Source organism: Anarhichas minor, unplaced genomic scaffold, assembly GCF_050575085.1.
Source record: "Anarhichas minor isolate MPS153535 unplaced genomic scaffold, ASM5057508v1 ptg000073l, whole genome shotgun sequence".
Classification (NCBI taxonomy): Eukaryota; Metazoa; Chordata; class Actinopteri; order Perciformes; family Anarhichadidae; genus Anarhichas; species Anarhichas minor.
In genome coordinates, this window is record NW_027466519.1 from 7,407,152 (window position 1) to 7,434,764 (window position 27,613).

At 43.6% G+C, this 27,613-nt stretch overlaps 2 protein-coding genes across 3 annotated transcripts; both read right to left on the reverse strand.

Moving 5' to 3' along the window:
• Nucleotides 1-2,243: 2,243 nt before the first annotated feature.
• LOC142935396 (uncharacterized) lies at nucleotides 2,244-10,551 on the reverse strand. Its single transcript, XM_076079760.1, has 7 exons — nucleotides 10,402-10,551; nucleotides 8,858-8,977; nucleotides 8,396-8,764; nucleotides 8,132-8,245; nucleotides 6,590-7,144; nucleotides 6,146-6,262; nucleotides 2,244-5,909 (listed from the first exon to the last, which is right to left on the reverse strand). Exons 1-7 carry the CDS (start codon nucleotides 10,481-10,483, stop codon nucleotides 5,302-5,304), a joined length of 1,965 nt encoding a protein of 654 aa, XP_075935875.1. The 5' UTR covers nucleotides 10,484-10,551; the 3' UTR covers nucleotides 2,244-5,301.
• Nucleotides 10,552-10,884: 333 nt separating this feature from the next.
• On the reverse strand, nucleotides 10,885-27,595 carry LOC142935376 (hippocampus abundant transcript 1 protein-like). Of its 2 annotated transcripts, none has more exons than XM_076079716.1 (12): nucleotides 27,524-27,595; nucleotides 21,624-21,722; nucleotides 21,187-21,249; nucleotides 20,938-21,065; nucleotides 19,790-19,904; nucleotides 18,879-19,097; nucleotides 18,599-18,712; nucleotides 17,589-17,660; nucleotides 16,997-17,109; nucleotides 15,787-15,884; nucleotides 15,293-15,438; nucleotides 10,885-14,172 (listed from the first exon to the last, which is right to left on the reverse strand). In XM_076079716.1, exons 1-12 carry the CDS (start codon nucleotides 27,593-27,595, stop codon nucleotides 13,897-13,899), a joined length of 1,515 nt encoding a protein of 504 aa, XP_075935831.1. In that variant the 3' UTR covers nucleotides 10,885-13,896. The 2 variants fall into 2 exon arrangements, with proteins under 2 accessions (XP_075935831.1, XP_075935830.1); XM_076079715.1 differs by having other exon boundaries at nucleotides 10,885-14,168; nucleotides 15,286-15,438.
• Between the last annotated feature and the right edge of the window lie 18 nt (nucleotides 27,596-27,613).

Consider the following 27,613-nt stretch of genomic DNA (forward strand, 5'->3'; position numbering starts at 1 on the left):
GAGGTAGGAGAGAGGTAGTAAAGAAGAGATGAATGAAGAAAGGAGGGAAGGGAGGGTATAAGGAAGAAAGGAAGAAAACATGGGAGAAACATATAGAAAGGGGAGAATAAAAAATAAAAAAGAGAAGAACTGTGAAAAAGGACTGAAAGTGTTTCCTGTGTGTGTGTGTGCTGATTAGTTGTAATCCAATCCTTCACAGCAGATCTGAACTCTTCAGCAGCAGGTCTGACACCGTGACCATTCATACTGGAACCAGATTACTGTGGAGAGCCACATTGAACCGTCCGCTGAATCAAATCACTTTAACACGGTCGCACAATTAACCGACGACCAGAGTCGGCAGCATGAACACGAGGCCCCCCGTACGCTCCGAACGGTCCGGTTCGTACGAAGTGTCGTCCAGCCAAAGTCTTAGCTGTTCTGAATGCTAGCGATGCCATAGCATGTTCAGACAATGCTAACGTGTTTACGCCAAGCAGGTGTAAAGTCTGCCATGATCGCGACCTTAGTTGGCATGATAAGAGTTGTATGAGGCTGAAGGGGAATGTCATCACCAGGCATTTGGTCACAAACCAAGTTTGACCCAATGAAAAAGTCAGAGGATCACCAAAATGAATGCAGTTCAGGCTAAGGGAAGGCAGGAACATGAGCACAAACATTTCAGGGCAATCCATCCAACAGTTGTTGAGATGTTTCACTTCAACCCACAAACGTCCGCCTCGCGGCGGTGCTTGAAGGGAAAAGTCAGAAGATCGCCGAACTCATTGTGATTCATCATCTGGGAACCATGAACGTACAAAATGCCGTCGTTGAGATATTTCAGTCTGGAATGAATGACTTCCCAATGTTGGAATGGTTGTTTGAAATGTTTTTTAGAAGATCCGTCAAGTGCTTTGAAGCGTGTTGGGGCCTTTAGTGTCAGGGCAATACAGTAGAGGTGGCTGTTACAAATCCCTTTACTGATTTGAATCATACCGCTCACCTCGGTTCAAAGATCCGTAGTCACTGACTGCGTAGCTACTGTAGTTCGTTCATTTTTTTCTCCAAACCTAAGTGATCGCATCACCACCGCGACATGACGGTACATCCGGTCGGTCGCTACTCTGAACTGTTGCGTTCAGTTCGGTACAAAACTAGACCTATGCAAGCACTGTGTTTCAGGATAACAGCTCAGCAGATAAGGATTTGATGAAGAATTATCACTTCACTATAATTAATTTGTCTTTTCGTGGTCTCTCAATAATCTTTTGACAGGTAGTTTCAGTTGTGATGTGACATCTGAAAACGGAACTCAAGAAGTTTTAATATTCTGACGCGGTGACGTTTGAACCACTGTGGTCAAGCTTCCTACAAAACTGCAAACGTGGGGGTCTGGTTTGACCTGGGAAAGAGAACGGGCTGCGGGACCTGCTTATTGGCTGGGGGCCCCCAGATGGGGACAAAGGCTTTATGCTGGCATCCAGACTTGTCCCGAACATCGCAAAATTAAAAGAAAAGAGAAAGGAAGGGCACGGTCTCTGCAGGTAAAGACACCGCCACAAACCTCCTGTGGGTTATAAGTGATGATTGAGAGGGATCAGTTTTGTAGTAGTCTTAGTCATTTTGTGTTTCTTTGTGATCTTTGAAGTTGCTATGTGTCTATTTGTTGATGTTTCGGCCACTTTGTAGTTATTTTGTGTTTCTTTGTGGTCGTTATCAGTCTCTTTAAAGTTGTTTTGTGTCTCTTTGCCATTACTTTGCCCTTTTCCTTGTCATTGTGAATCTCTGTGTCTCTTTGCAGCTGTTTTGTTCTCTTTGTAGTCCTTTTTTTGACTCTTTGTAGTCTTCTCATGTTTCTTTGTGGTCATTTTTGAGTATCTTCTACCCTAACCTGTAACCAAACAGTATGTAGTTGTTATCCGAGATCGCCGTCTAGAGGTGAGCATGAGAAGTACGTTCCACTTTTCATTGCACTACAGAGGGCACACTATATTAAATCAAAAGGCTAGGTGGGGACATATGACCAACGCTCTCACTCTCCTTTTACTTCCATGATATTCCACAACAGTTTTACACTTTATTTACACTTTCCAACTGTAGTTTTCAGCTGCACTTTACTTACTTTTTAAATATTGATTTGAAAAATAATACTTTCATGACCCTTTAATATTGGTGAGAGTAGTGGAGAATTTTGAAGATCTCATTTAAACAAATATGATTATCAATACATGTTTTCAAGGAAAAAAACAACACACACCATCAGCTGATCCGTATATATTACACATTTAATAATGACATACGTATAAAGTCCAAAGTTGAGGGGACACATTTCTGCACATGCATACATACATGTACTGTTATTCCGATAAGGCACTGAGTCAGATTTAGGCAAACATGTGCAACCAAACAAAGGAAATCATTCTTATATGAATGTGCAAAAAAACAGGGTTAAACAAACACTCAATCACAGCTAAAAAAAGAACTATTATTGCTTCAAAGATTTTGATTTAACCAACACCTAATCATTCAACAAGAACATATTTTTTAAACATTTAAAAGTCTTTACATGCATAGATTGTTTTTAAAGACAACTACTTGAAGGCCTAAACTCTTTAAATATTTCTTACAGCTGTACAAGCAGCTGATAGTGGGATAATAGTAATAAACCTCGACAAGTTACCGATCAAAGAAAAATAAAACAGTTTCACATCTTCCCCCATAACTGATAAATAAATAAAACAGCTCAGATGTCGGTTCGACCTTATTTTGTGTATTTTACCACTACAGAAAACACATTAATTTATGACTGAATTCTTGACATTTTAATGTCAATGCAGCCCTAAATATGAAAACATCTGTCCTCCAGAAATAAAAACATAACAAAATAAACTTTGAGTACAGGTAATGAAGCTGAAATTTTCCTTTATCTTTACGGGTCTTGTGCAATTTCTTTGTCTCTGGAGGAAGATTTGTGACAGTTATTCACAACACATTTTTAAATACTGTAGTGCTTTAAAAATATATGTCCATCTATTATCTTTTTTTCCTCACCTGTGTAGTTTCCTTGCCTCCCTCCCACCGGGGATGCATAGAGAGACGCAAGGAAACGACGCAGGTGAGGTGCAGCCATGCCTTTGGTGATCCCGAACTTTCTTCTAGTTCCACCAACAGATAAAATGTCCACTAGTCAAACGCTTTTGTTCATGACAGGTTGCTCTATCATGATGGAGATGCTAAGTTACGCATGTTAACAGGCTTTTATTTGCTTCAAGGTGTTACCTTGGGCAAGCTAGTGTATAATGTAGCATGCTAACTCGTCAAAATGTTAGCATTTTGTCATTCTAGACGTACATAATGTCAGTCTAATGATAATTGTTCATGTCTGTAATTTAGATTGCTTGGTGAAGTCTGAGCATTAAATTAGGGAAAAAATGTGTAGAGGGAATTTTACAAATGTTTGGATGAGTGATGTTAGCGTGCCAGCAGTTGCATTAGCGTATTCTGTTAGCATGTTCCAGCTAGCTTAACTAACATGCTAGCTTGCTAAATGTTTGCTTTGTTACAATCAGCTAAATGTCTGAATGTGGCTACTGGTGTGACGTATTTTCAGTAATTGGCACAGTGCCCCAAGCGCCCCTTAAAAGGTCCCCTGTGGAGATTTTTTGACCTCTAGTTTTTCAATGAGTGGGTCTCTGATTTGTTTCACATGGGTGACGCGATACACATTGCTGCCATTGGTTTGACGCTATTCTACTGAACTGCAGAGGCTGGCAATACACCAACGCTACAATACACTTTGTGCCTAGTCTGCCGGCAATTAGCTAAATGAAGAAGAAGAAATCGAAAGTATACAGACCGGGTCTATTCCTTGCTGTGTTCCGACAAACCCAAATTGCCCAAGATGTTTGACGCACTATGACATTTTAATTTGAAATATATTAACATTTTCAGACATTGTGGACGAAGCCAAGTTGATGAGATGAGGAAAAAGGTATTTTCTGTTACGTCGGGGACGGATCAGAATACATTAGCACTTACACTTCAAAACATACGTATGGGGTCAGATAACCTCGACAAGTAGTTACACTTGTATTTAGAGCCGTCCACTTGTAATCCGATTGGCCCAAACACATTTTAAAACCAAGTGTAAACAGGGTCAATGAGCTAGAAAACTCCATACGACCCCTTTAAGACCACAAGTGTGTGGAGGTTTATCAGAGCTCATTGATACACTAATACATTAGTAAGGCCATATCATCACTCACCCAATCCAGCTCAGATGATTTGCTGGAACAAATAAGTTTTAGGATCAAGCGATACAATTAATGAAGACATTAAATGCAGTTGTCTAAAGGCACATGGGTCCACTGAGACATAAAGGATATCAATGTGATGCCCTCCGTCTGATAAAAGTTTTAAGGATGGAGAATATCTTTCTAAATCTATGATCAAGGGATAAAGTATTTAATGTTCATCTTGAGTATCAGATGTGCAATATTATTCTCATCAGTCTCGTCTAGAAGAACAGATTGTTACGTGAAACCGTATGTTCAGCCATAACTTTGGACAATAACATTTAGGCTGAACCCATCATGTCGTAAACTAAAACTTCGTCATGTGCGTTGACGATTGTCACTCCAAAAAAGTTAAAGGTTTTGGAAACTTTTCTGCGCCAGGAGTCGCACCGCTCGTCAATGTCACACTTGGCCTGGGCAGCTAATCAAATCAAGCAAGAGACAAATTTGACTATTTTACCACTGACTTCCTGTTTTAATGCCGGTAGATGTGGAAGGCTAGCTAGCTGGTTAGCTGTTGTGCTGTGAGAGAGCTACGGGGTGAGAAGGAAGGGGGAGTTCATATCTTGTGTTGTGATAGTTTCATGTAGGCTACAGCTAGTGAGCTCATTATCCATTTTCTTTTCATGAAATATTAAGGTACAGGGAGCGGGGCCATGTGCACAACAGATCATTATGCACACGGCATTGCTCCCCGACCTGTGTCTTTGTGTGATTGGCCCCTTAAGGTGGTGTTCTACAGCACGGGGAACTTGCTTTTCGTCAAGCACGAAATGAAGGTCAAAAGCTGAAACCGAGCGAACTTTAGAGTGTAGTTGTGAGAAGTAAAATCCAAGGCTAGCGCTGATGAAAGGTTCGGTAGGTGTGGTGTCTTTGCTCTCTCTACAGGTAAACTACAGCTCACGCCGGCTCAAGTGTAGAGGGGCTTTCTCACAACATTCTCTTCAGGAAGCTTTAGGAGTACGAAAAAATACCACAAACACCCAGTGAGATAGACATGAGACAGACGTGAGACAAACGTGAAACACTAAACCTCCTCCGACACGCTGTGGATCGTCTCAATGATCTTCTTCTTCAGCTTCTTCACTTTGTCCGGCGGTGTCTCGTTCAGACACTCCTCCACGTACTTCAGGAAGCCTGCGTGCGGTGCCGCCGCCTGGCTTTGACAGAACGTCCTCATGATGTCCAGCACCTCGCCGGAGGGCGGCGGGAGGAGGCGGCCCACCCGCTTGCGTCCTCCCGACACTCTGCTATCGGTGCGGGAGGACTGTGTGGAGGGGGAGGACGAGGGGGAGGAGTGTTGGGAGTCCGGGGGAGTGGGCGAGGGAGGGGTTTCCAGGCCCCGCGACGATGCCACGTTCAGTTGGGCGGCGGTTTGGTTGGTGCCGTGGTAGCGGCCGTCGAGGGCATGGCCGTCCAGGTGGAGGAGGCGGGGCTCCTGCGCTGCGTGGAAGTGGAGGTCTTCGGGCCGCTCGTCCTCGTCGCAAGAGTCGCAGAGGAACATCAGCTCGCGGTAGTGTTTCCACTTCGGAAGGTAAAAGTCCTCCGAACCGCAGGTTTTGTTCGAGCTCATCGCCTTGTGCTCACGCTGGAAGATGGTTCGCAGGTTCCTGAACTTTGTCTTTATGTCTTCCACTGAAGAACGAAGAATTACAGAAACTGTCAGCCAAATGGTGTGAGGAATCACTTTCGTAACAACAATTTGATTCACTTCGTCAAACCTGAAACCAACCAAATCAAATGTGGCTCCCACTCTTGTTTTTCATTTGCTCTGGTACCGTTTCATCACATTTGTAAAATATGTATCTTGGTGTTTAAGTCAAAGTTATCCCTTTTGGCAAAACTATCACACAAAGAACCATCGCTGTTACCTGTGAATGGGGCCGACTCATTGTCAGAGAGGACGCCGCTCAGCGTCTCCAACAGGCTCTGTCTCAACAGCCTGTTCCTGTAGCTCTCGGACTTATGGTTCCACAGACAGCTGTGCTCTAGAAAAAGCACATCATGTTGAGTTAAACCAAAAAACCCACCTGGAAGAAAACATGAATACTTTTAGTCCTATATAGAACACGAGGTAGTGGTGCAACACAGCCTCTTGTGGCCGCAATAAGTATTACAACAACAAACAAATGACACCGACTAAATTTTTTTTTTCTAAACTACCTTCAAAAATAGTTTTTTACACTTGTAAAAAAAGTTACTTAGGAAAACGATGCTGTTAAAATTTCATTTATTCAGCAGTTGGCTTCTATAGCTGTTCCTTCTTAACAGGTTAAACAGATCTAACAGGATCAACAATGAATGACGGCACCAACCAGAGTAAAACGATATGAGCTGCTGAACTTTGGCCTCGTTCCAGTGGCAGCGGGAGTCGGCGCTCAGTCTGCTGTCTGCCTGAACCGAACCGGAGAAATTTAGATGTGAGGGGTTTGTACAAGGTTTGGTGTCCGGCGGCGGCGAGGACGGAGAGGCGGCGAACGTGGCCGCAGCTGTTTGGCTCTCTAGTTTGAGGTCATTCGTAGACGCTGGGAGGAAGACTTGGTACGCGGCAGCGGCGTTGGCTTTGGCGTCGCCGGAGGGAGCGGAGGGGTTGCTGAACTTGATTTGGGCGGAGCCGGAGGAGAAGCCACTCAGGGCGGAGTAGGGCGTTTGGTTTCCGCGTTCCAGGTCCAGGTCTTCCCGGGGCGTCACTATCTGCACGTCGTCCGGGCTGTCGTCTTCGTCGCAGGACTCGCAGAGGAAGAGCAGGTGCTGGTAGTGTTTCCATTTGGACACGTGGAGTTTGTCAGACACCCTGCTGGCCTGCACCGCCTTGTATTCGCGGTTGAAAACTGTTCGGAGGTTCTTGAACTTGCACTTCATGTCTTCAACTGCAAAACAGCAACAAAGGATTCACATCTCCCACTACTACTGGTTTCTCAAATGTATAATGCTGGTTATTCCTTCTACGAGATTCAACTAAATTAAGCTAAGCTAGCTAAGTATATTTCCTATATCAACACTGAACAAACTCTGCTTTTCAGCCTCTTTTAGCTCATAGTTTTGGTTTTACAGCACATTCACTGAAGCGGAGCATTTAGCAGCTAAAGAGACGGATATTTTTTCTCAGGACTTGGTGGAGACCAAACCAGAGCTAAAGAAGGAGAGTGTGTTGGACTTAGGTTCATTAGGTGGACAGAAAGAAAACTCCAATGGACTGATAACGTTGCTCTGTGTCTGCTAGAGGTGGAAGTAGGCAGCAGTTTGCTAACATGTTAAGCATTATACCTAATGGTATGTCGACGCAGTGTTAAAGGGATAGTTTGGATTTTTGGAAGTGGTTGTATGAGGTGCTTCTCCATAGTCAGTGCAGTGCCTACAGTAGATAGAGCACAGCAATGTACTGCTTTGGACGGGGGCAGCAGCAAAACCTATTTTAGAAAACCTTTAAAAATCTATATCGATTCAAGTGTACACTATATTTATAATATTCTCACAGCTTTACTTTGCAGTCAGACGGGGAACCGAAGCCCTTATATCCATCTTTACTCTCCGTCAAAGACACAGGACTCCATTGACAAAAAAAGTAATTTAACATTGCAGAACACAGTAGTTGCTGGTCTACTGCTGCCTCGATTGGTTAGTCTTTGGTGAATAATCCCAAATTGTTCCTTTATCCCACTGGATCTTACTTTGGGGGACTGGGCCCTGATTGTGGGTCAAGGGATGGTTTGAGGGATGATAATAAAATGTGAAACATGGTCCAACATAAGATACAACCCGATCTGCCTAGAATTGCTCAATGTGCTGGTGTTGTACTTTGGACATGATATGTCGGGCTGTAGCCATGAAAACAAGCAGGACCTTGTGAGACGTACCTGAGAAAGACACCGAGCGGTCGGACAGCTGGCTCCTCAGAGCCTCCAGCAGCCTCAGTCTGAGCTGACGGTTGTTGTGGTTTTCGGACTTCTTCTTCCAGAGGCAGCTATGCTCTGTGACACAACAACACAACGACAACCCGTCAACCACGAATCTCTGCCATTGCAGGAATCCAAACCCTCATTAGAGCTTGTATCTCAATCCCTTTAGCAGTAACAACTGATCGCTCTGAATCTGGATCCAGGTTTTTTTGTTTTGTTTACCGGAGTAGAAAGCTATCAGTGCACGCTCCCTCTCTTCAGTCCAGTAACATTTCACCGGCGTGTTGGAGGGGACGCAGGAGGACGGGGAGGAGCTGGACAGGACGGGGAGGAGGGGGACGATCAGCCCCGGGGAGGAGATGACGGGCTGGCTCTCCTCCCGTGGAGCGGGCGGCGGCGAGGGTGAGGGCGGCTGGTCGTCGGGGCCGCCGTCCCGGTCCCAGCAGCCGCGCAGGAACATCAGCTGCTCGTAGTGCTTCCACTGCGGCACGAACACGTCGTCCGACCGGCACACCTCGCTCGCCTTCACCATTTTGTACTGGCGCTGAAAGGTGGTGCGGAGGTTCTTGAACTTGTTCTTGATGTCTTCCACTGGAGAGAAAAAACGGAGGAGCGGATGCTTGTTTTCTAGCTCCTAGACAAAGTGCAGCTTGGTGAAATGAATGAATCTGACAACAGGCCTACCTGTGAGAGGAACGGGAGGAGGGTGAGCTGACAGAAGGAACCTCAGGCGTTCCAGGGTTTTCCACCGCAGCTGTCGGTTCTTGTAGCTCTCGGACTTGTGGTTCCACAGGCAGCCATGCACTGGGAAAATGAAAAAAAAAACAAGATACTCGAACGCTACATTATTGTATATATATATATATATATATATATATATATATATATATATATATATATATATACATACAGTATATACATTTTGTTTTGGTTTATCGTAGAAACTAGGAAAAGCACCGATACTGGAGCGGATATTGGGCTGATTCAGACTCAAATAGATGGATCGGGTATCGGTGACAATGGTTTAAAAAGTTTATATACATTATAACGTTGAATTGTTATTTGTTTAAATTTGGACAAATTTGTTCCTGCACTAAAAGGGTCTTGTAATTAATTATTTTTACCAAGTCGCTGGTGAGCCTTATATTATTTTGATAATAAAATAACAATTCAGTAAATTTACATCTGTGTATTTATTTGTGACATTTGTTTAACAAAGTTTAAAAAAGCAATGTTTAATTAAGTCAAGCCTGATGTTGCCGTAACACATAAAATAATGATCTCAGCAACTTCCACACAGTGAGGCGTACATCTCATCAATCAAACAATGGTATCGGATCAGGACTTGGTATCGGGACTGATAATCAATATCGGTAGAAGAAACTCCTTCACGTTGTTGTGCCGCTGCAGCGATTTCTAACAATTCAAAGTTCTGACTGAAGGTCTCCACTTTCGGACCAGAAGTTCTGTCCCACTTTTTCTTTTCTAAGTTACTTAAAACATGAAATGCAATTTAAAAAATGTCTAAAAGAAACTGACACTCACATCACAATGTTTTCAGGTGGCAGATTGTTGCAGTGTGACTGATACTACGTGTGTATGAAGTGTTTATATATATATATATATACACATACAAATACAGTGCATTGTATTCTGTCTGGTAGCCACAGCAGGCTTTAGTCAGATGTATGAATGTTTTTATTAGTTTTTATTATCTTCCTAAATGGAAAATCTGTGGGAGCATCAGAAGTCATAACAAGGCAACAGAAAAACTATTGTATACGACATTAAAATGTATCCACTAACATAAGCAGTGTAATTTCAAAATATTAGTTGTCATACTTACATCTCACTTTAGGATCAGAGCACAGTTAATATTTAAAAAAATAATGACCCCCCCCCCCCCCCCCCCCTTCCGCTCCATTTAACATTAAATATAATTACAATCACAACATATTTTGCCATGTCATCTTTTCATATTCAGAGCTACAAAGCAAAACTTTAAATACGGAATCTAAACTCCGTTTTCTTCGTCTTCCTGTAGGAGAAAACCCGCAAACTACACTTCAGTTGCTCGTCGCCATTGCTGTTATCTGTCTGCGTCGCTCGTTTCCGTCGGTCTCGTCGAGCAACGGTTGCCCCCAATTGTTGCAGTTTACGACAACCCACCGATAAAAACGGCAACTTTTATGGAACGACAAGTTTCTATTTGAGAGTGTTTGACTTACTGGAGAAGAACGCTATGAGCGCCCTCTCTTTCTCCTCCGTCCAGTACCGCTCCGGTGTGAAGCTGAACGGAGACACCTCCATATTTGTTGTTGCCGTTCAATCCTCCTTCTATGCCGCCGGTACCAGGTCACATGACCCACACTCCAGGCTCTGATTGGACAGACGTCGCTGAGCACTAACCGTAGGCAATAACCTTCATTGCCCAGTAGAGGTCGCTGTCGAGTAGTGTTCGAACTCTCAGCTGCATGTCAACATACAGAAGGATTTAATTTAATTCAATTTAATTTGTAAATTAAAATTTTGAAAATATTTAGTAGCTGTTCTTGAGCTTTTGATAGTTTCAAGAATAAACTTAATATGTTGTGATTTTCAAGACTCAATCTTGAACGTAAATTAATTTGTAATAACAAACTTTTTTTTCTGGATGCGGGGAACAACAACAACCCGCTAGATTTTTTAAATAAAAACTCGTCAAGCAGATGTCAAGTGTTGTTCTCTTTTAATTTCCAACAACCAACACCTGGCTGGTACACTTCCAGACAAGACAACGGACATTGTATTTACAGTGAATCTCATGTACATTTCATGTCTTCACATGTACAAACATTTAATCCATGTACAATATTTACACTGTTGAGTCAGTCTCACTGCGGCTGGAATAACCGAGCGGGGTGGAGTCATCAGTTAAATAACTGCGAGTGTTCACATGCACACTGACACATTAGTACAATACTTGTTGGAGTATTTGCTCGTACAAACATCGTACCTACAGAAAACTCAACCCGGTTTACAAAGAAATAAACACTGGTCAAAGAAACAGTTGTACTGGTGAGAGAGCATTGGTGTAGACTTTGTCTTTATGGTCATTATGGACATCTTTAATTAATGATAGAGGTAATCAGATTAGATTAGAGAAACAATTAAAAAGCAGATGTGCTTACATTTTCAAAAAATACAAAAAACAAACAGTTTCTCTTTGTTTCTTCATCCTCATGTTTTAAATACGACCAAAGATAAAATAAGCCTCACATACTAGTGTGCATGTAAACATACTCCGGTATGAAAAACACAAGAAAGGAACTTATTAGTTTGCCCCGGGGAATTGAACCCCCAACCCCTACTGCCTCAGCGCCACTGAGCTCCGCAGGACCCTCACATCAACCACAACAAAACAAGCCGACCCAACATCTCACTTCTATACAAACCGTGTAATATCATTCGCGTGTGCGTTTACATTTCAAGGTAATAAAGTAAAGAACTGTGCGCGCTCTGTGTCGGTTATATTCTGCTCAACTCTTCGGCGTTTCTCCCTGAATCCTCTCTAAAGCTCTCCTACAAATCTCCGTCTGATGCTTCAAGTATAAGTTCATCCGCAGGAACGTCACTGCTGTCGGGGGGGGGGGAAAACCTCACGTGTGCAACAAAAGACCTGATTACATCCTCAGCACACAGATGACCAGCTGACCCGGAAGTGTACCGGGGTCAGACGCTGTCATGGTGTCCTGCTGCCATCTTGGCATCTCTAATCCTACATTCTGGAGAGCCACTAGATGGAAGCAGGACACCATGAAAAGCTGAGTGATGTGTGACACAACCAGTAGGTTATGGGATCACAATACTGGAGGATGCACACATTGTGCAAACTACACATGGTGACATTTAAAGTGCATTTAGAGAGCAACTTTGTGTCATAGTACCTCCAAATGTGGTGTGTACCATACAAAGCGCTCTCGTGCCCCACTCGGTACCGACGTTTGGTCAGCACCCCTAGGTGTCATGTTTAGGTTTAGGCAACAAAACTACTTGGTTAGGTTTACCAAAAGGCTAGAACTACGTTTGTTAGGTAGTAGCGTACGTTTCATACTTTATCAGGGCTGCAGCTAACAATTACTTTCACTGTCGATTCATTTCTTCATTTATATTCTTTTTTTTTTGGGGGGGGGGGTCTATAATATGTCAGGAAATTGTGAAAATGTTGATCAGTGTTTCCAAAAGCCCAAGAGTCCGTCCTCAACTGTCTTGTTTTGTGCAAAACTCAAAATTATCCAGTTAACTGTCATAGAGGAAACGTTTCCCCCCCCAAAAAATGACTCCAAATAATGAATCCATTGTCCGAATAGTTGGCGATTAATAGGTGACAGCTGATAGATGCACTGGGAATGAGACCGGGCTGAAAATACAGGATTTTCATACATTTGGTGTCACAATGAAAATATTAAATATTGTCATTAAATATTGAAAAATGTACGACAGTGCCACTTAACATTACAGAAGTTATTGTTGGACTAAATCTGAGAATCTAGTTTCTTTCTAGTATCTAATTTGTAAATTTCAGATTATATTTTGAATTAAGAAATGATGAATAAAAACAAACTGTAGCCGTAAATCATGAGGCTCCAACACCTTGATGCTCAGACGACTGAAGATAAAGTTGCAGCTGTGAGGTTCCTCCCACTGCCAGCAGCCAGCAGCATTCATAAAGTGACTGTGATATCAAAAATAAAACGTGATACATGGTGAGTAGATGCAGGTTGAGTGAGATCAAAAATAAATAAATGACACGCTGATCTGAGGTAGAGTGACAAAAAGGTGTGAAAGTGAAATCTACCCAGGGAGGTGTTCTGTTAGTCAAAGAAACATAAAGAGGAAACGTGAACATTGATACTGTGACGCTGTTACTGTTGGGTTTCATCAGCTCGTCACATTCACACCTTGTTAGCGATCGCTAGCTTAGCTTATTCTTTTTAAGTGTACACTTAAAAATAATAAAAATACCTTCACCCCGCCAAATAAAGAAAAGAAAACTGTAACAAAAACTTCTTTAAAAAAGATGTAATAAATAAAAAAAAGTATAAATCAACACTGATGTTTTTGGCTGCTGTAAATATGTTGCAGACATGTTTGATTTTTTACAATAACCGATAAGAAATAAACCACGGCATTAAAATACGGCTTCAAAATGATACAGCTGAAGGTAAAATTGTTTATCATTAAAAAAACTAAAAAAACAATCAACGGCTTACAGATGAACAATAACCCTTCCGTTAAAACCTCAAAAAATATTTCTCTGTCTCATCTTATGTGGGCGTATCCCAAACCTGGACACACCCGTGATTGGTCCCTCCTCTTGTCAATCAAACGATGGTTTCCCCTTAAACCACGCTGTCCCCTGGCGGCCCCCGTCCTCTTTCTGGCAGTCAAATCCTCTTCTGTCAAATTGTAGGACGACATCTTATTAGCGGCTCTTTGCTCCCGCCCCCTTGTGAAAGAAACATCCCCATTGGTCGCTCACAAGATGTTACATCCTCTGCTCCTGGTGGCTGAAGTAGCACCGGCTACGAAAGCAAACGGCCATTGGAGCTTTCTTGCTGCCAATCGCCATCTTCTGACAAAAAAAAAGTACACCTAGTTCTGCCCTGCAGCAAAGAAAACGTGTCACTGGTTCAGCACGGAATGCCGATCGGTCGAGCCGCGATGGGAGGCCCCGCCCTCCATCAAACGACGCTGTCCTGCAGCAGCGGCTCGAAGTCCTCGTCGCTGGCGGAAGGCGGGGCCTCCTCGTCGCTGCCCGGGAGGGGCGTGTTAATGTGGACGCCGGCCAGCGAGGACATGGACTCTTTGCTGTCCAGCTGGGGCTTGTCGCCGAGGGACAGGTGGGAGGCGGAGGAGGAGAAGCGGGAGGGTTTCTCGGGGATGAAGAGGGCGACGATGAAGGCGAAGACCACGCTGCACGCCCCCAACACGAAGGGAGGGCCGGGGATGAGGCCTCGCTGAGAGAGAGAGAAACAAAGACCTGTTTTATTTCCCCTTTCATTTTCTCCAATCTGATCTGGAGCACAGCTGACTAAAGCAGATCAGAGTTTGCTCTTATTTTCTCCATTAAACATGCAAACTGAAGGTTTGTCGCTCATTCAGCAGACGAAGCTGCAGGACAAGGTGCAGACAATTAAAACATCTTCATGAATGAGAGGAAGACTAAGGGTCTGTGTCCACAAAGCACCTGTTTCTGAGCAGGAAGTCGTTCTGGCCGTGTCTGTCTATCCTGAGCTCTACATTTAGGACATACGCTCTCACAACACAGACCAAGAAAGCCAATGTCGGAGCAGATCGGCCGGGCGGACATTGAATGTTGCTGGTAAGTGTTGTGCTGTTACCATCGTACGCCTCGTGTCGCTTTGCTCTGACGTTACAGCTGTCAGAATGAGCGGTGACAAGCTCATCCATACGAGGTATGAAGCACGTCCTCCGTTTGATGCTCACGGGGACAAAACTATAAACATACAGGTGCAATGTGGACACAGGGCCAAAGCAGGAAAGCTAATGTGAGTCAAATGAAACCATGAAACCAAAAAATATGAGATACACAGCACAGTAGGGAGGACAGAAGGACAACATCTAGAGATCTCAGAGTCGACAGACCTCCAGAACTATAGTCGGGCAGTTCACACACATTTACTGTTAATGTGTAAAACACCACTGCCTGTATACTTACATTGTTTCTGCTACATCCAGCACAATATGACTATTAGATCGACATTATAAAACTAGAACATTATTTACCACTTCGGCGTTACATCAGGAGACTCATTGATTTCCTTCCTGCACCATTCATTGGCTGCAGTGAGCTAACGCTAAAGCTACCATTGATAGACACGTCGGTCTTTAGGTTCATTTACGGTGTGTATATTCATTTAACGTGGGCGTTCAGAGTATTCATTGTAAACGTTTCAATTCAGTTGAGGCGTCATCTCATCTGCTCCTGCGATCGGCCTCTATAGAGACCACTCTCAAACTATTTAGAGCGAATATCAGCAAGAAAGGTTGTGAACCTCTGGTGCAGAGGGTTGGTGTGTACATCAGCGTGTACTATACCTCAGCGGGACTTTGCACTGGAAGGGGGTCCACGTTGAATTCTCCCTGGATGGGGTCCAGGGTGTTGAGCTCCACATTGAAGAGGAAGAAGATGAATCCGTACAAAGCCGGACCCAGACCGTTACACAGACCTCTGATCCCTGTGATCATGCCCTGGACCACACCTGCAGGGGGAGGACGGGGGTCGTCTTATTGGAGACATGCTGCTGCTGACATATCTCATATCATATATCTCATCATGTATTTAGCTGCCAGGAGATATATTTCACTGCCTGGTTTAGTAATACAAAGTTCCATCAGAGAAATCCATAATAACACACTGATCTATTGATCTGATGGGGGGAGGGGAGAGGAGAGGAGAGGAGGGGAGGAGAGGAGATGAGACAGAGGACAGGTTAGGAGACAGAGGAGAGGAGATGAGACAGAGGACAGGGTAGGAGACAGAGGAGAGGAGATGAGACAGAGGACAGGGTAGGAGACAGATGAGAGGAGAGCAGATATTTTCTTGTCACCTTGTTTATCAGGATCAGCAGACTGTGACACCAGAGCAGAGACAGCTGGGAAGGTGATGGAGGACATCGCTGCTACAGCACCAGCTGCCCAGATCATCCTGTTGACACACACACACACACACACACACACACACACACACACACACACACACACACACACACACACACACACACACACACACACAGTTAAAAGTGTATATGTCTGATCTTTTTGTGATTTCGTCCATCTGACATCGGTTTGATATTTCGTATATACATTTGTTTTAGATAAATTGTGATTAATCTTTCGACAAAATATATTTTATGGCAATGTTGAATCGATTGACTGCTAAACCCCTCCCCCGAATGGAGATCGTCCAATCAGAGCTAACATTACTGTAGCCTGTCAAGAGTTCTCTCCATGCTGAATCCGTGCACATGGATCTACAGTTAGCTCCCGTACTGCAGTAGTAACTGTAACTAAGAGTTAGTACATCATCAACTAACTGAATGCTAGTGTAGGCTAGCGTTAGCTGCTAGCATTAGCAGCTCTGTTCTGCTCTGTGCTGGATAACATCACCAAGACAGCGTAACCTTTCATCCACAACGGTAAGTCCTGATCCTAAAAGGCATGCAACGTTCTGTTTGAAAATATACAAACTATGTAAGATAAGCAGCCGGACTGGGTTGTGTTAGAATGAAATAACATAGCTTCAGCCTCACTCTGTTAGCATGATATCAGCACTACGCAACCATTAAGCATACATTTAAGACTCAGTTTACAGAGTTCTTGTTTTAATACAAAAACTGTCCTAAACTGATTTATTACCTCAGTAAACATTGTAAACATGAGCTTATGGTCTCAATCTCTAGTTTCAAGTCTTCTTCAATACATCATGATGTTCATTTAGTAAACGATGGTCCATTTAGAGTCAAACAGACCATAAAGCAGAGTGTGCTTTAGGGCGGGCTTACTGTGATTGACAGGTTGCTGCTGCTACCAGAGACGTATACGGCGTCTCTACGTCACTCCTCCACAGACAAACATGTCAATCAACAAAAACATCAGTCTGATTATCCGGTCAGGGCCAATAAACAATGTTTAGGATATTAGGTATCTGTACTGATCACGTCAGATTCCTAACCATGTCCTCTATTTTAATATACAACTCTACTCGCTCTATTTGGCTTCTTGATGACATTAGAGTAGGGGGTTAGCATCCGATCTCACCATGGCTCTGATCCGAAGCCGTACCAGGCCAGCTGGAGGATCTGGAAGCCCAACCCCAACAGAACGGTGTTTTTATTACCCAGAGTCCTCATCAGCAGTGTGAGGAGGAGAGTCTGAGGAGGGAGAGGCAGAGGAGCGGATTCTTACAAATAGTTTGTACAAGCCTTGTACTTATGTAAGAAACATGTCTAATTCATTACAAGGTAGTAAAAGCTGCTAGTATGAGCACATGTGATGACACTTTTCATATAAGCGGTTTGTCACATATTATATATTCATCTAAAACATTCGGATCACACGTCCTTCATGTGTTTGTGTGAAATCAACAACTAGCTAAACAGTCTTTCTGTTATCTAAACTGCTAACGTGCAGAGTTATTCTTCTTTTGCATGTATTGCAGGAAACTGAAGACAGATGCTAGTAGAATTGTAATGAGACGAATGAAGACGCATACTTTATATCGCTACATGTAAGTAAAGTTGTATAAAATGACATCTAAATTAAGTCCAGATTTGTGACACTAGAAATGCCGAGCGTGAATTGGGTTTATCCTCTTCATGCTCTGCAGTGTGTGTGTGTGTGTGTGTGTTACCTGTGCTACGATGGACAGAATGCCCACCACTCCAATAAACACAGCGATGGTGGTGGAGGAGAAGTTTATGACCTGGAGGGACAGACAGACAGACATTTGTTTATTTGCTACTTTCTAAAAAGCCCATTGTTAACCTTACTTCATGCACACAAAGACACAACGTTAAACTCTTTCTGCCATACATACGGACATTTCAGCATATGTGTAAAGGACGTTCATAAAAGGCTTGGCCGGCATGCACCAGTGCAATATGGATTTCGAACGACATGCAACTTGCAGGTCTGAGCTTTACCAGGAAGATGATTTCAACCAGAATTATCAAAACTAATGGAAAGCTTATTTAACAAAATGTTACGGTTGTCCACCACAGCAGAGCTGTTTTCCACATTGAGGGAGTTTTGCTGTTGAAAAGTTGTATTAAAGTGTGTACACTGAGATAAAAAGTTGTCCTTACCAGGCAACTTTCTTATGTTTAAGTTTAATAACGTATTAAATCGAGTAAGTATTTGACATACCTTAGTTTAGTTCAAATTAAAACTATTGTTGATGTTATGTCCCAATAATTGGTGCAAACAAATAGCGCAAGTGCCACAAAAATCTTTTAATTTCACACTTATTGACTTTAAAAAGCAGTTGTACTAACAACGGCATTAATATGGTTAGTACTTGCAGTAATGAAACCCTTTTTTTTTTTTTATTGTCATAGACATATACACATTTGACAAAATTTGACTTCTGCATTTGACTCATCCCTGTATATAGGGAGCAGTGGGCTGCCAATGACAGGCGCCCGGGGAGCCGGGGGTTCAGTGTCTTGCTCAGGGACACTGCGACACGTGGCACGTCCCAGTCGAGGATCGAACCGTTGACCCTGCGGTTACCAGACAACCCTCTTAAGCCAGTGAGCCACGGTCGCAGTCATGGTCGCCCCCCCCCCCCGTTTGCCCCGGTCGCCCCCCTAATGCTAGTGTTCTTAAGGAAACACTGCATTAGGCAGCAGAGTGTCTCACCTGTCTCAGGTAGAGGAAGAAGCTGGAGTACTGTCCGGCCTCCGGCAGGTAAGACAGGAACACAGTGATGCAGATCAGTAAGACTGTCGGGTCCTGACCCACCTTCCTCAGAGACTGAAGGAGAGAGAGACAGGAAATACAACACAGCTACTGTTAGTTAATACTGAAAGAGTCAAGGTTACAGTCTATGGAATGAAATCTGGCTCACATCCACTATATACTTTTAAAACACAACAAATCAACCAATCAGATACTGTATTGTAAGTTGTTGGTTACTGACGGTGAAGGGATCAGCCTGCTCCCAGGATATGGGCGCCCCCCAGGTGTTGAGCCTCATCTTGTCCGGCAGAGACTCGGGCACGGCCAGCAGGATGAAGCAGATGTCGGCCAGGGCGACCAGCGTGGCCACCAGGACCACCAGGTTGTCCCCGTACCAGGCCGACAGGTACGCCCCGATAGCCGGACTCGTTACCAGGCTGGCCGCGAATGTAGCTGACACCTAGGGGTCGAGGGGGGGGGGGACGGGGGACGGAGGGGGACGGAGACAGAGAGAGACGATGGATGTTAAATGCCGGAAAAACACAGTAAAGGCTGCACTTCATTTGTTGAAGCCAAATTTTAGCGTTTTTTTCTGTGACGTAGACAGAGCTCCATATCATTACAGTCATTACAATAACGACAGAGGCTAATGAAACCTGTCTAATGTGATCCAGTTCGTAAACACATTGTCTAACCTTGTCAATCAAAAAAGAGTTTAAATAGCCAAGATAGCAGCTATAAGGCAGTGCTTTGAGCTAAATGCTAATGTCAGAATGCTAATACGCTTGTATGTCAACGGGGGTTAGGACTTATGTTCCCTCGAGGAAATGTTCAAATGTTCTGATGTTTAGCAGGTATAATGTTTAGCATGTTAAGTTTAGCGTGCTACAGTAGCATGCTAACATTTGCTAATCGGCAACGAACACAAAGGCGAACACAAACACACTACTGACGAAGAAGGTATGCAGTGTACAGTACACCGCCTCCTGCGTTGGTCTGCAGTGAAAACGAAAAATGAAACTGTTAAATCTGTTTTTTTGCAGCGTGCAGGCTTTAGCCTTTAAACAGGCTTTTAAAGCACTGGACAAAAACAGGCTCATCTTTTAAGATGTATACATCTAATTTGACAACACACCACACAGGAGCCCTTACCAGGCCGTAGGCTGTGCTCCTCTCTCTTTCATCCGTCACATCGGCAACGTAGGCGAAGATGACGGAGAAGGTGACAGAGAAGGCTCCGGACATGGAGATCATGGCGAAGTACCACCTACAGAGAGGGTCAGAGAGAAACGCTTAACAGTGCAAAAGAGAACTTGTACTTCTGAACCAACTTTTATACCTCAGCCAGAAAAGAAAGGGTTCCCCCAGTGTGGAGGAACTTCACTGGCCTGCACAGAATAACTTGACCTCTACCTCATCCAACCCCTTTGGGATGAACTGTGAGCCAGACGTTGAGCATCCAACATCCATGTTGGGCCATGCTAGCGCTGTACCCAATGTCTTTCTTTTGGTTTACATTCATATATCACCACCTTAAAATGTTTTTTTAATCCTTAAACAAAATCCTTAATTTGAATAAAGTGATTCATCTGATTAAATTATCTTTAGTCATTTTAAATTAAAGGAGCCGCGTGTAGGATTCAGGTGTTTACACACTAAAACTAAAACATAGCTATCAATAATATATTCCTTTTAAATTCTACACTCAGTTGCTTTAAATCAACTTGAATAAATTAATCTAACTCTGCCGTCGCCATCTTGGTTTTTTGCAACCGGAACTGAAACGAGAGGGCGGAGCTAAGTACAACCGAATGCTGAATAAGATATTTTTCAGACGACAAAAATGTCCTGAACTGAAAACACACTGTGAAAGGGTTAAAGTCCGAAGATGAAAACGCTGTGGCAGCGACCTGTCAATCACAGTAGCCCCGCCCTAAAGCATACTCCGCTTTATGGTCTGTTTGACTCTAAATGGACCATAATTTACTAAATGAACATCATGCTGTATTGAAGAAGACTTGAAACTAGAGATTGAGACCATAAACTCATGTTTACAATGTTTACTGAGGTAATAAATCAAGAGAGAAGTAGAGTCATTTTCTCATAGACTTCTATACAACCAGAGGAGTCGCCCCCTGATGGCCATTAGAAAGAACGCAAGTTAAAGTCACTTCCTCATTAGAACTCTGATGTCCAAGTTCATAACACACCTCTATGGCTCTCCATGTGTCTCCCTTTGACTTCACAGCTCTACTGTACCTCTATCTCACTCTGACATTGATCATGATTGTGGGTCCTACCAGGGGCTGAGCCTCATCAGAGGGATCGGAGCGCAGGTGAAGAAGACGGTGACCAAGAGGAAGGTCCGCCTGCCCCACACGTCCGACAACGCGCCGATCAGAGGAGCAGACATGAAGGACAGCAGACCCTTGACGTGGAGAGGCGGAGTCAGTGGCAAAGTAAACAATCATCGCCAGCTGAAGTGTCTCTAAAGTTCTCTTTTAAAATGTATCGGTATCTATAGTATGAGTAAGTGTTGAAGTTCTTACCTTCACGCCCTGAATGAGGCCGTTCATCAGGAACGTGTGCTGGGGAAACGTTTCGTGTAAAACCTACGAAGAGAAGCCACAACAACGATGATCACTAAAACTAGCAGATTTCACAGTTAAAGCAAAAAAAACAAAAAAAACTGCTATCCTCCTGTGGGTTCAGTGCAGTGACACCCCCAACTCCAGACTAAAGTTACCTCTGTACCTGTGGCTGCATGCACTATGGATGACTATCAGAGACAGTCTGTTATACCTGGACGAATCAGTTACTATAATAAAGGCACTGTACTCAAAAAGCACCATAAACAAAGTCCTGGTTAAATCAGGAAATATCTGGATCACCAAAACTAAAATCTCACCAAACATCATTCATATCCAGATCTACTTTTAAGCTCAATGCAGACCCCCCCCCCCCTTCACCACACAGTGGTACTCACAGTGAGCATGGGCGTGGTGAGCAATCCCCAGGCGAAGAACTCCAGGAAGATCACCACCACGGCGTGATACACACTGGGCCTGCCGATGCCCTGCTGGAGCTGAAACACACACAGACACATTTCAACTAAAGGGCCACTCCACCTATTTTACACACGACGATCAGTTTATCATCATGGTTTCAGTCGTTCGTCTGGATGTACTACTTTATTTTTTTTGCAAAAAAATAAAAAATCCTCCTGATGACATCACAATGACATCCTAACGGTTCCCTCGGCTTGGACCTGGAAACTACAAAGTGACAACAGAAAGCCTGCTGAGTGGGAGGACTTTAAAAGATGCGGTTGTTTCCATGCAGCCTAAAGAAAGGTGGTATCAGACTGAATTATGGGTATTGTAGGATGTGCATGAATTATTTTATTAATCCTTGTTATAGATCAAAAAAAACAACACACAATGTCAGTCGCTGAAACTCCCCGTCCTCTTGTTGTCTCAAAACTTTCAATTCTTTTGTCAAAAAGCATAAAAAGCGAAATATCGTCATCGTCGCTAGGGCTTGGGCCATTGCTGACCAGTGAGAATATGACTCAGACTTAATGTGCATTGTAGCTGGGCGGAATATTAATGAGCACAACATTTTTACTAGGAATTATATATCGGACCCAGCGTTGTATGGCTTTAACGGGCAGTGTCATCCAGAAATCAAACCCAGATAACTAACAAGCAAACTTCGATATTGTGAAAGGGTTAGACTCAACATTCATTCATTTTCAAGCAAAAGATCATTGTTTAAACAAGAGTCTAATAAACACACAGAAGAACATATAAAAACATGCAGATTTTAACCTTTGCATAATGCCACTATATTAAGGTTTACAGGCAATTGTTAGCAGGTTAGGAAATAAACACATTTTCTAACAGTTAAACATTTTGGCTGATTGAAATAGTATAAAAGTGGAGCGCCACACAGGAAATGATTGTCAGCGTACCGACATGGATACACAGGATTCAGGTGGTCATGTGGATATTTACTATCTTTAGCCTGAATAATTACAGCTTCCACTAACACAGATTCAGATTGTGTGATATTTTAGATAATGAGTTATTCTTTGCCGCTCTCCTGTTGAGAGGAAGTTCATTAGTGGGATGAAGATCTCCGTTATATCTTGAGTTTCTGGTTGCCTTTTATACCTCAACACAGCTGATACCTTTTATTTATTTAAATTTAAAAAACATTACAATACAATGACTTGTCTAAATAATCCTGATATAACGAAAATGGTGAATGATGGATCTCCTTCTGTGAACAAAATAACAGCAAGTGATGCATTTGTTATTGTCCACTGTTGTGATGATCAGGGTAAATGAAAAATTCATGGACAGAATATCAGTCACCTATGATTTTAATAATTGCTGAATCTCTTGTCATTTGTAAAGGAATACTAATAAAAATAGTAACTTTCCAGCTTCTCCAATGTGAGGATTTGCTTTATTTCTGCAGCTATTGGATAGATTGCCATGAAATGTTATGCATTTATTTATTGTTCCAAGAGGATGAACCCTACTGACTTCGGTGATCCCATGATTTACATACCTGAAGTTACCCTGGAGGCTATGACGTAGCTGAAGTTACCCTGTACGCTGTGACGTAGCTGAGGTTATGTTGGAGGCTATGACGTAGCTGACGTTACGTTGGAGGCTATGACGTAGCTGACGTTACCCTGGAGGCTATGACGTAGCTGAGGTTATGTTGGAGGCTATGACGTAGCTGATGTTACCCTGTAAGCTATGACGTAGCTGATGTTACCCTGTAGGCTATGATGTAGCTGAGGTTATGTTGGAGGCTATGACGTAGCTGATGTTACGTTGGAGGCTATGACGTAGCTGACGTTACCCTGGAGGCTATGACGTAGCTGATGTTACGTTGGAGGCTATGACGTAGCTGATGTTATGTTGGAGGCTATGACGTAGCTGACGTTACCCTGAAGGCTATGACGTAGCTGATGTTACGTTGGAGGCTATGACGTAGCTGACGTTACCCTGGAGGCTATGACGTAGCTAAAGTTACCCTGGAGGCTATGACGTAGCTGAGGTTATGTTGGAGGCTATGACATAGCTGATGTTACCCTGTAAGCTATGACGTAGCTGATGTTACCCTGTAGGCTATGATGTAGCTGAGGTTATGTTGGAGGCTATGACGTAGCTGATGTTACGTTGGAGGCTATGACGTAGCTGACGTTACCCTGGAGGCTATGACGTAGCTGAAGTTACCCTGAAGGCTATGACGTAGCTGATGTTACGTTGGAGGCTATGACGTAGCTGACGTTACCCTGAAGGCTATGACGTAGCTGATGTTACGTTGGAGGCTATGACGTAGCTGACGTTACCCTGGAGGCTATGACGTAGCTGATGTTATGTTGGAGGCTATGACGTAGTTACCCTGGAGGCTATGACGTAGCTGACGTTACCCTGGAGGCTATGACGTAGCTGAGGTTATGTTGGAGGCTATGACGTAGCTGACGTTACGTTGGAGGCTATGACGTAGCTGACGTTACCCTGGAGGCTATGACGTAGCTGATGTTACCCTGTAGGCTATGACGTAGCTGACGTTACCCTGGAGGCTATGACGTAGCTGAGGTTACCCTGTAGCCTATGACGTAGCTGACATTACCCTGTAGGCTTTGACGTAGCTGACGTTACCCTGTAGGCTATGACGTAGCTGACGTTACCCTGTAGGCTATGACGTAGCTGATGTTACCCTGTAAGCTATGACGTAGCTGATGTTACCCTGTAGGCTATGATGTAGCTGAGGTTATGTTAGAGGCTATGACGTAGCTGATGTTACGTTGGAGGCTATGACGTAGCTGACGTTACCCTGGAGGCTATGACGTAGCTGAAGTTACCCTGGAGGCTATGACGTAGCTGATGTTACGTTGGAGGCTATGACGTAGCTGACGTTACCCTGGAGGCTATGACGTAGCTGATGTTACCCTGTAAGCTATGACGTAGCTGATGTTACCCTGTAGGCTATGATCTAGCTGAGGTTATGTTGGAGGCTATGACGTAGCTGATGTTACCCTGTAGGCTATGATCTAGCTGAGGTTATGTTGGAGGCTATGACGTAGCTGATGTTACCCTGTAGGCTATGACGTAGCTGACGTTACCCTGGAGGCTATGACGTAGCTGAGGATATGTTGGAGGCTATGCCGTAGCTGACTTTACCCTGGAGGCTATGACATAGCTGATGTTACCCTGTAGGCTATGACGTAGCTGAGGTTACCCTGTAGGCTATGACGTAGCTGAGGTTATGTTAGAGGCTATGACGTAGCTGACTTTACCCTGTAAGCTATGACGGAGCTGACGTTACCCTGTAGGCTCTGACGTAGCGGAGGTTACCCTGTAGGCTATGACGTAGCTGACGTTACCCTGTAGGCTCTGACGTAGCTGATGTTACCCTGTAGGCTATGACGTAGCTGACGTTACCCTGTAGGCTCTGACGTAGCAGAGGTTACCCTGTAGGCTGACGTAGCTGACGTTACCCTGGAGGCTATGACGTAGCTGATGTTATGTTGGAGGCTATGACGTAGTTACCCTGGAGGCTATGACGTAGCTGACGTTACCCTGGAGGCTATGACGTAGCTGAGGTTATGTTGGAGGCTATGACGTAGCTGACGTTACGTTGGAGGCTATGATGTAGCTGACGTTACCCTGGAGGCTATGACGTAGCTGATGTTACCCTGTAGGCTATGACGTAGCTGACGTTACCCTGGAGGCTATGACGTAGCTGAGGTTACCCTGTAGCCTATGACGTAGCTGACATTACCCTGTAGGCTTTGACGTAGCTGATGTTACCCTGTAGCCTATGACGTAGCTGACGTTACCCTGTAGGCTCTGACGTAGCAGAGGTTACCCTGTAGGCTATGACGTAGCTGACGTTACCCTGTAGGCTCTGACGTAGCTGATGTTACCCTGGAGGCTATGACGTAGCTGACATTACCCTGTAGGCTCTGACGTAGCAGAGGTTACCCTATAGGCTATGACGTAGCTGATGTTATGTTGTAGGCTCTGACATAGCTAATGTTACCCTGTAGGCTCTGACGTAGCTGATGTTACCCTGTAGGCTATGACGTAGCTGACGTTACCCTGTAGGCTCTGACGTAGCAGAGGTTACCCTGTAGGCTATGACGTAGCTGACGTTACCCTGTAGGCTCTGACGTAGCTGATGTTACCCTGGAGGCTATGACGTAGGTGACGTTACCCTGTAGGCTCTGACGTAGCTGAGGTTACCCTGTAGGCTGACGTAGCTGATGTTATGTTGTAGGCTATGACGTAGCTGATGTTACCCTGTAGGCTATGACGTAGCTAATGTTACCCTGTAGGCTATGACGTAGCTGATGTTACCCTGTAGGCTATGACGTAGCTGAGGTTACCCTGTAGGCTATGACGTAGCTGAGGTTATGTTGGAGGCTATGACGTAGCTGACGTTACCCTCTAAGCTATGACGTAGCTGACTTTACCCTGTAAGCTATGATGTAGCTGATGTTACCCTGGAGGCTATGACGTAGCTGATGTTACCCCCCCCCCCCCCACAATTTAATTAAAAACTATTCATATATTTCTATTACAATATAAAAATAAATCTGTAAATCTTTGCTTTTCAGAAGTGCAGGGAATTTTAATGCAAAAAATATTTCAATGATTATCAATGATCAATGATTCAATTTGATCTGATCTGATTTCAAAATATATACAATAAATAAACAATCACTACTATATGTTTCAGCTCTACCTGGTGTATATTTAGAGTATAGTCCATTTTGAATTCAGGGTAGTATAATATTAGGCCTCTTTATGTTTTATAATCTTATTTCTTGCCTTGCTGCAACTAACAAATATTTTCATTCATTCATTTTTCCAATGGATCCATTATTGTTCAATCAATGCAAAGCCTGGAAATGTAAAAGAAAAAAAAGAGAGAAAAAAAGCCAATCAGGATGTCTCCTGTTATATAAAAAATTATATCAAAAAGCAGCAAGAACCACACACTGTTTTTGCCAGATGTGGTAACAACACAACATGCCATATTTGAGACACAATGCCATTTTAATACTAAGTCTCTGTTTAAGTTAAATGCAAACTACGTTTTTCTTAATTTATTGTTTTATGGGTGGTGTTAAAATAATGAAATTGTTGTCATGGACGCTGACGGAGCCGTGGAGGCTGGGGAGGGTTTGGATGAGGCCTCGCTGTATCTCAGGCTGTTACGTAACAGATAACGGATCCATCATCCTCACACTAAGCTGAGCTGTCTGTGGACCACATTAAACCCGCGCGCACACACACACACACACACACACACACACACACACACACACACACACACACACACACACACACACACACACACACACACACACACACACACACACACACACTTATCTCCATCCGACAAAACACAGCCATTTTGGACCCGAGCTGCTCGGTTCGGCTCATATTCTCTGTAGTGTCCATTCATTTGATCATCTCCAACATTGTGTCTAGTAACCGTCAATATAGATTATCTTTGGGGCTGTTTCGAGCATCTTAATGTGAAGTGATGCTATTTATGGTTATTTGTGTTGTCTGCTTTTTAAATGACCACTGAATTTATAAAGGAGCCATACGTCATATGTTTTAATATCCTGTTATGTCATACGCACACTGACCGTTTTTGTTGCTGTTTTTTTAGCAGAAATTACAGCCTATTCTAAATGTATGGACATAATAACAGGCTACAGAATTATAATATATATATATATATATATATAACATCTCCTGGATTAATGTAGGATAAACTATCCGTACAGGTTGATGGGTAATTAATATAATATGAATAAAATGCCGGTTCATATCCACCCACCGCAGCTCCGTCCTTCATGATGATCTTCTTAACGAGCACCACCCGCCCGGTTCCCGCCGGCTGCTCCCCCGGCATCTCTTCACACCTGCCGCG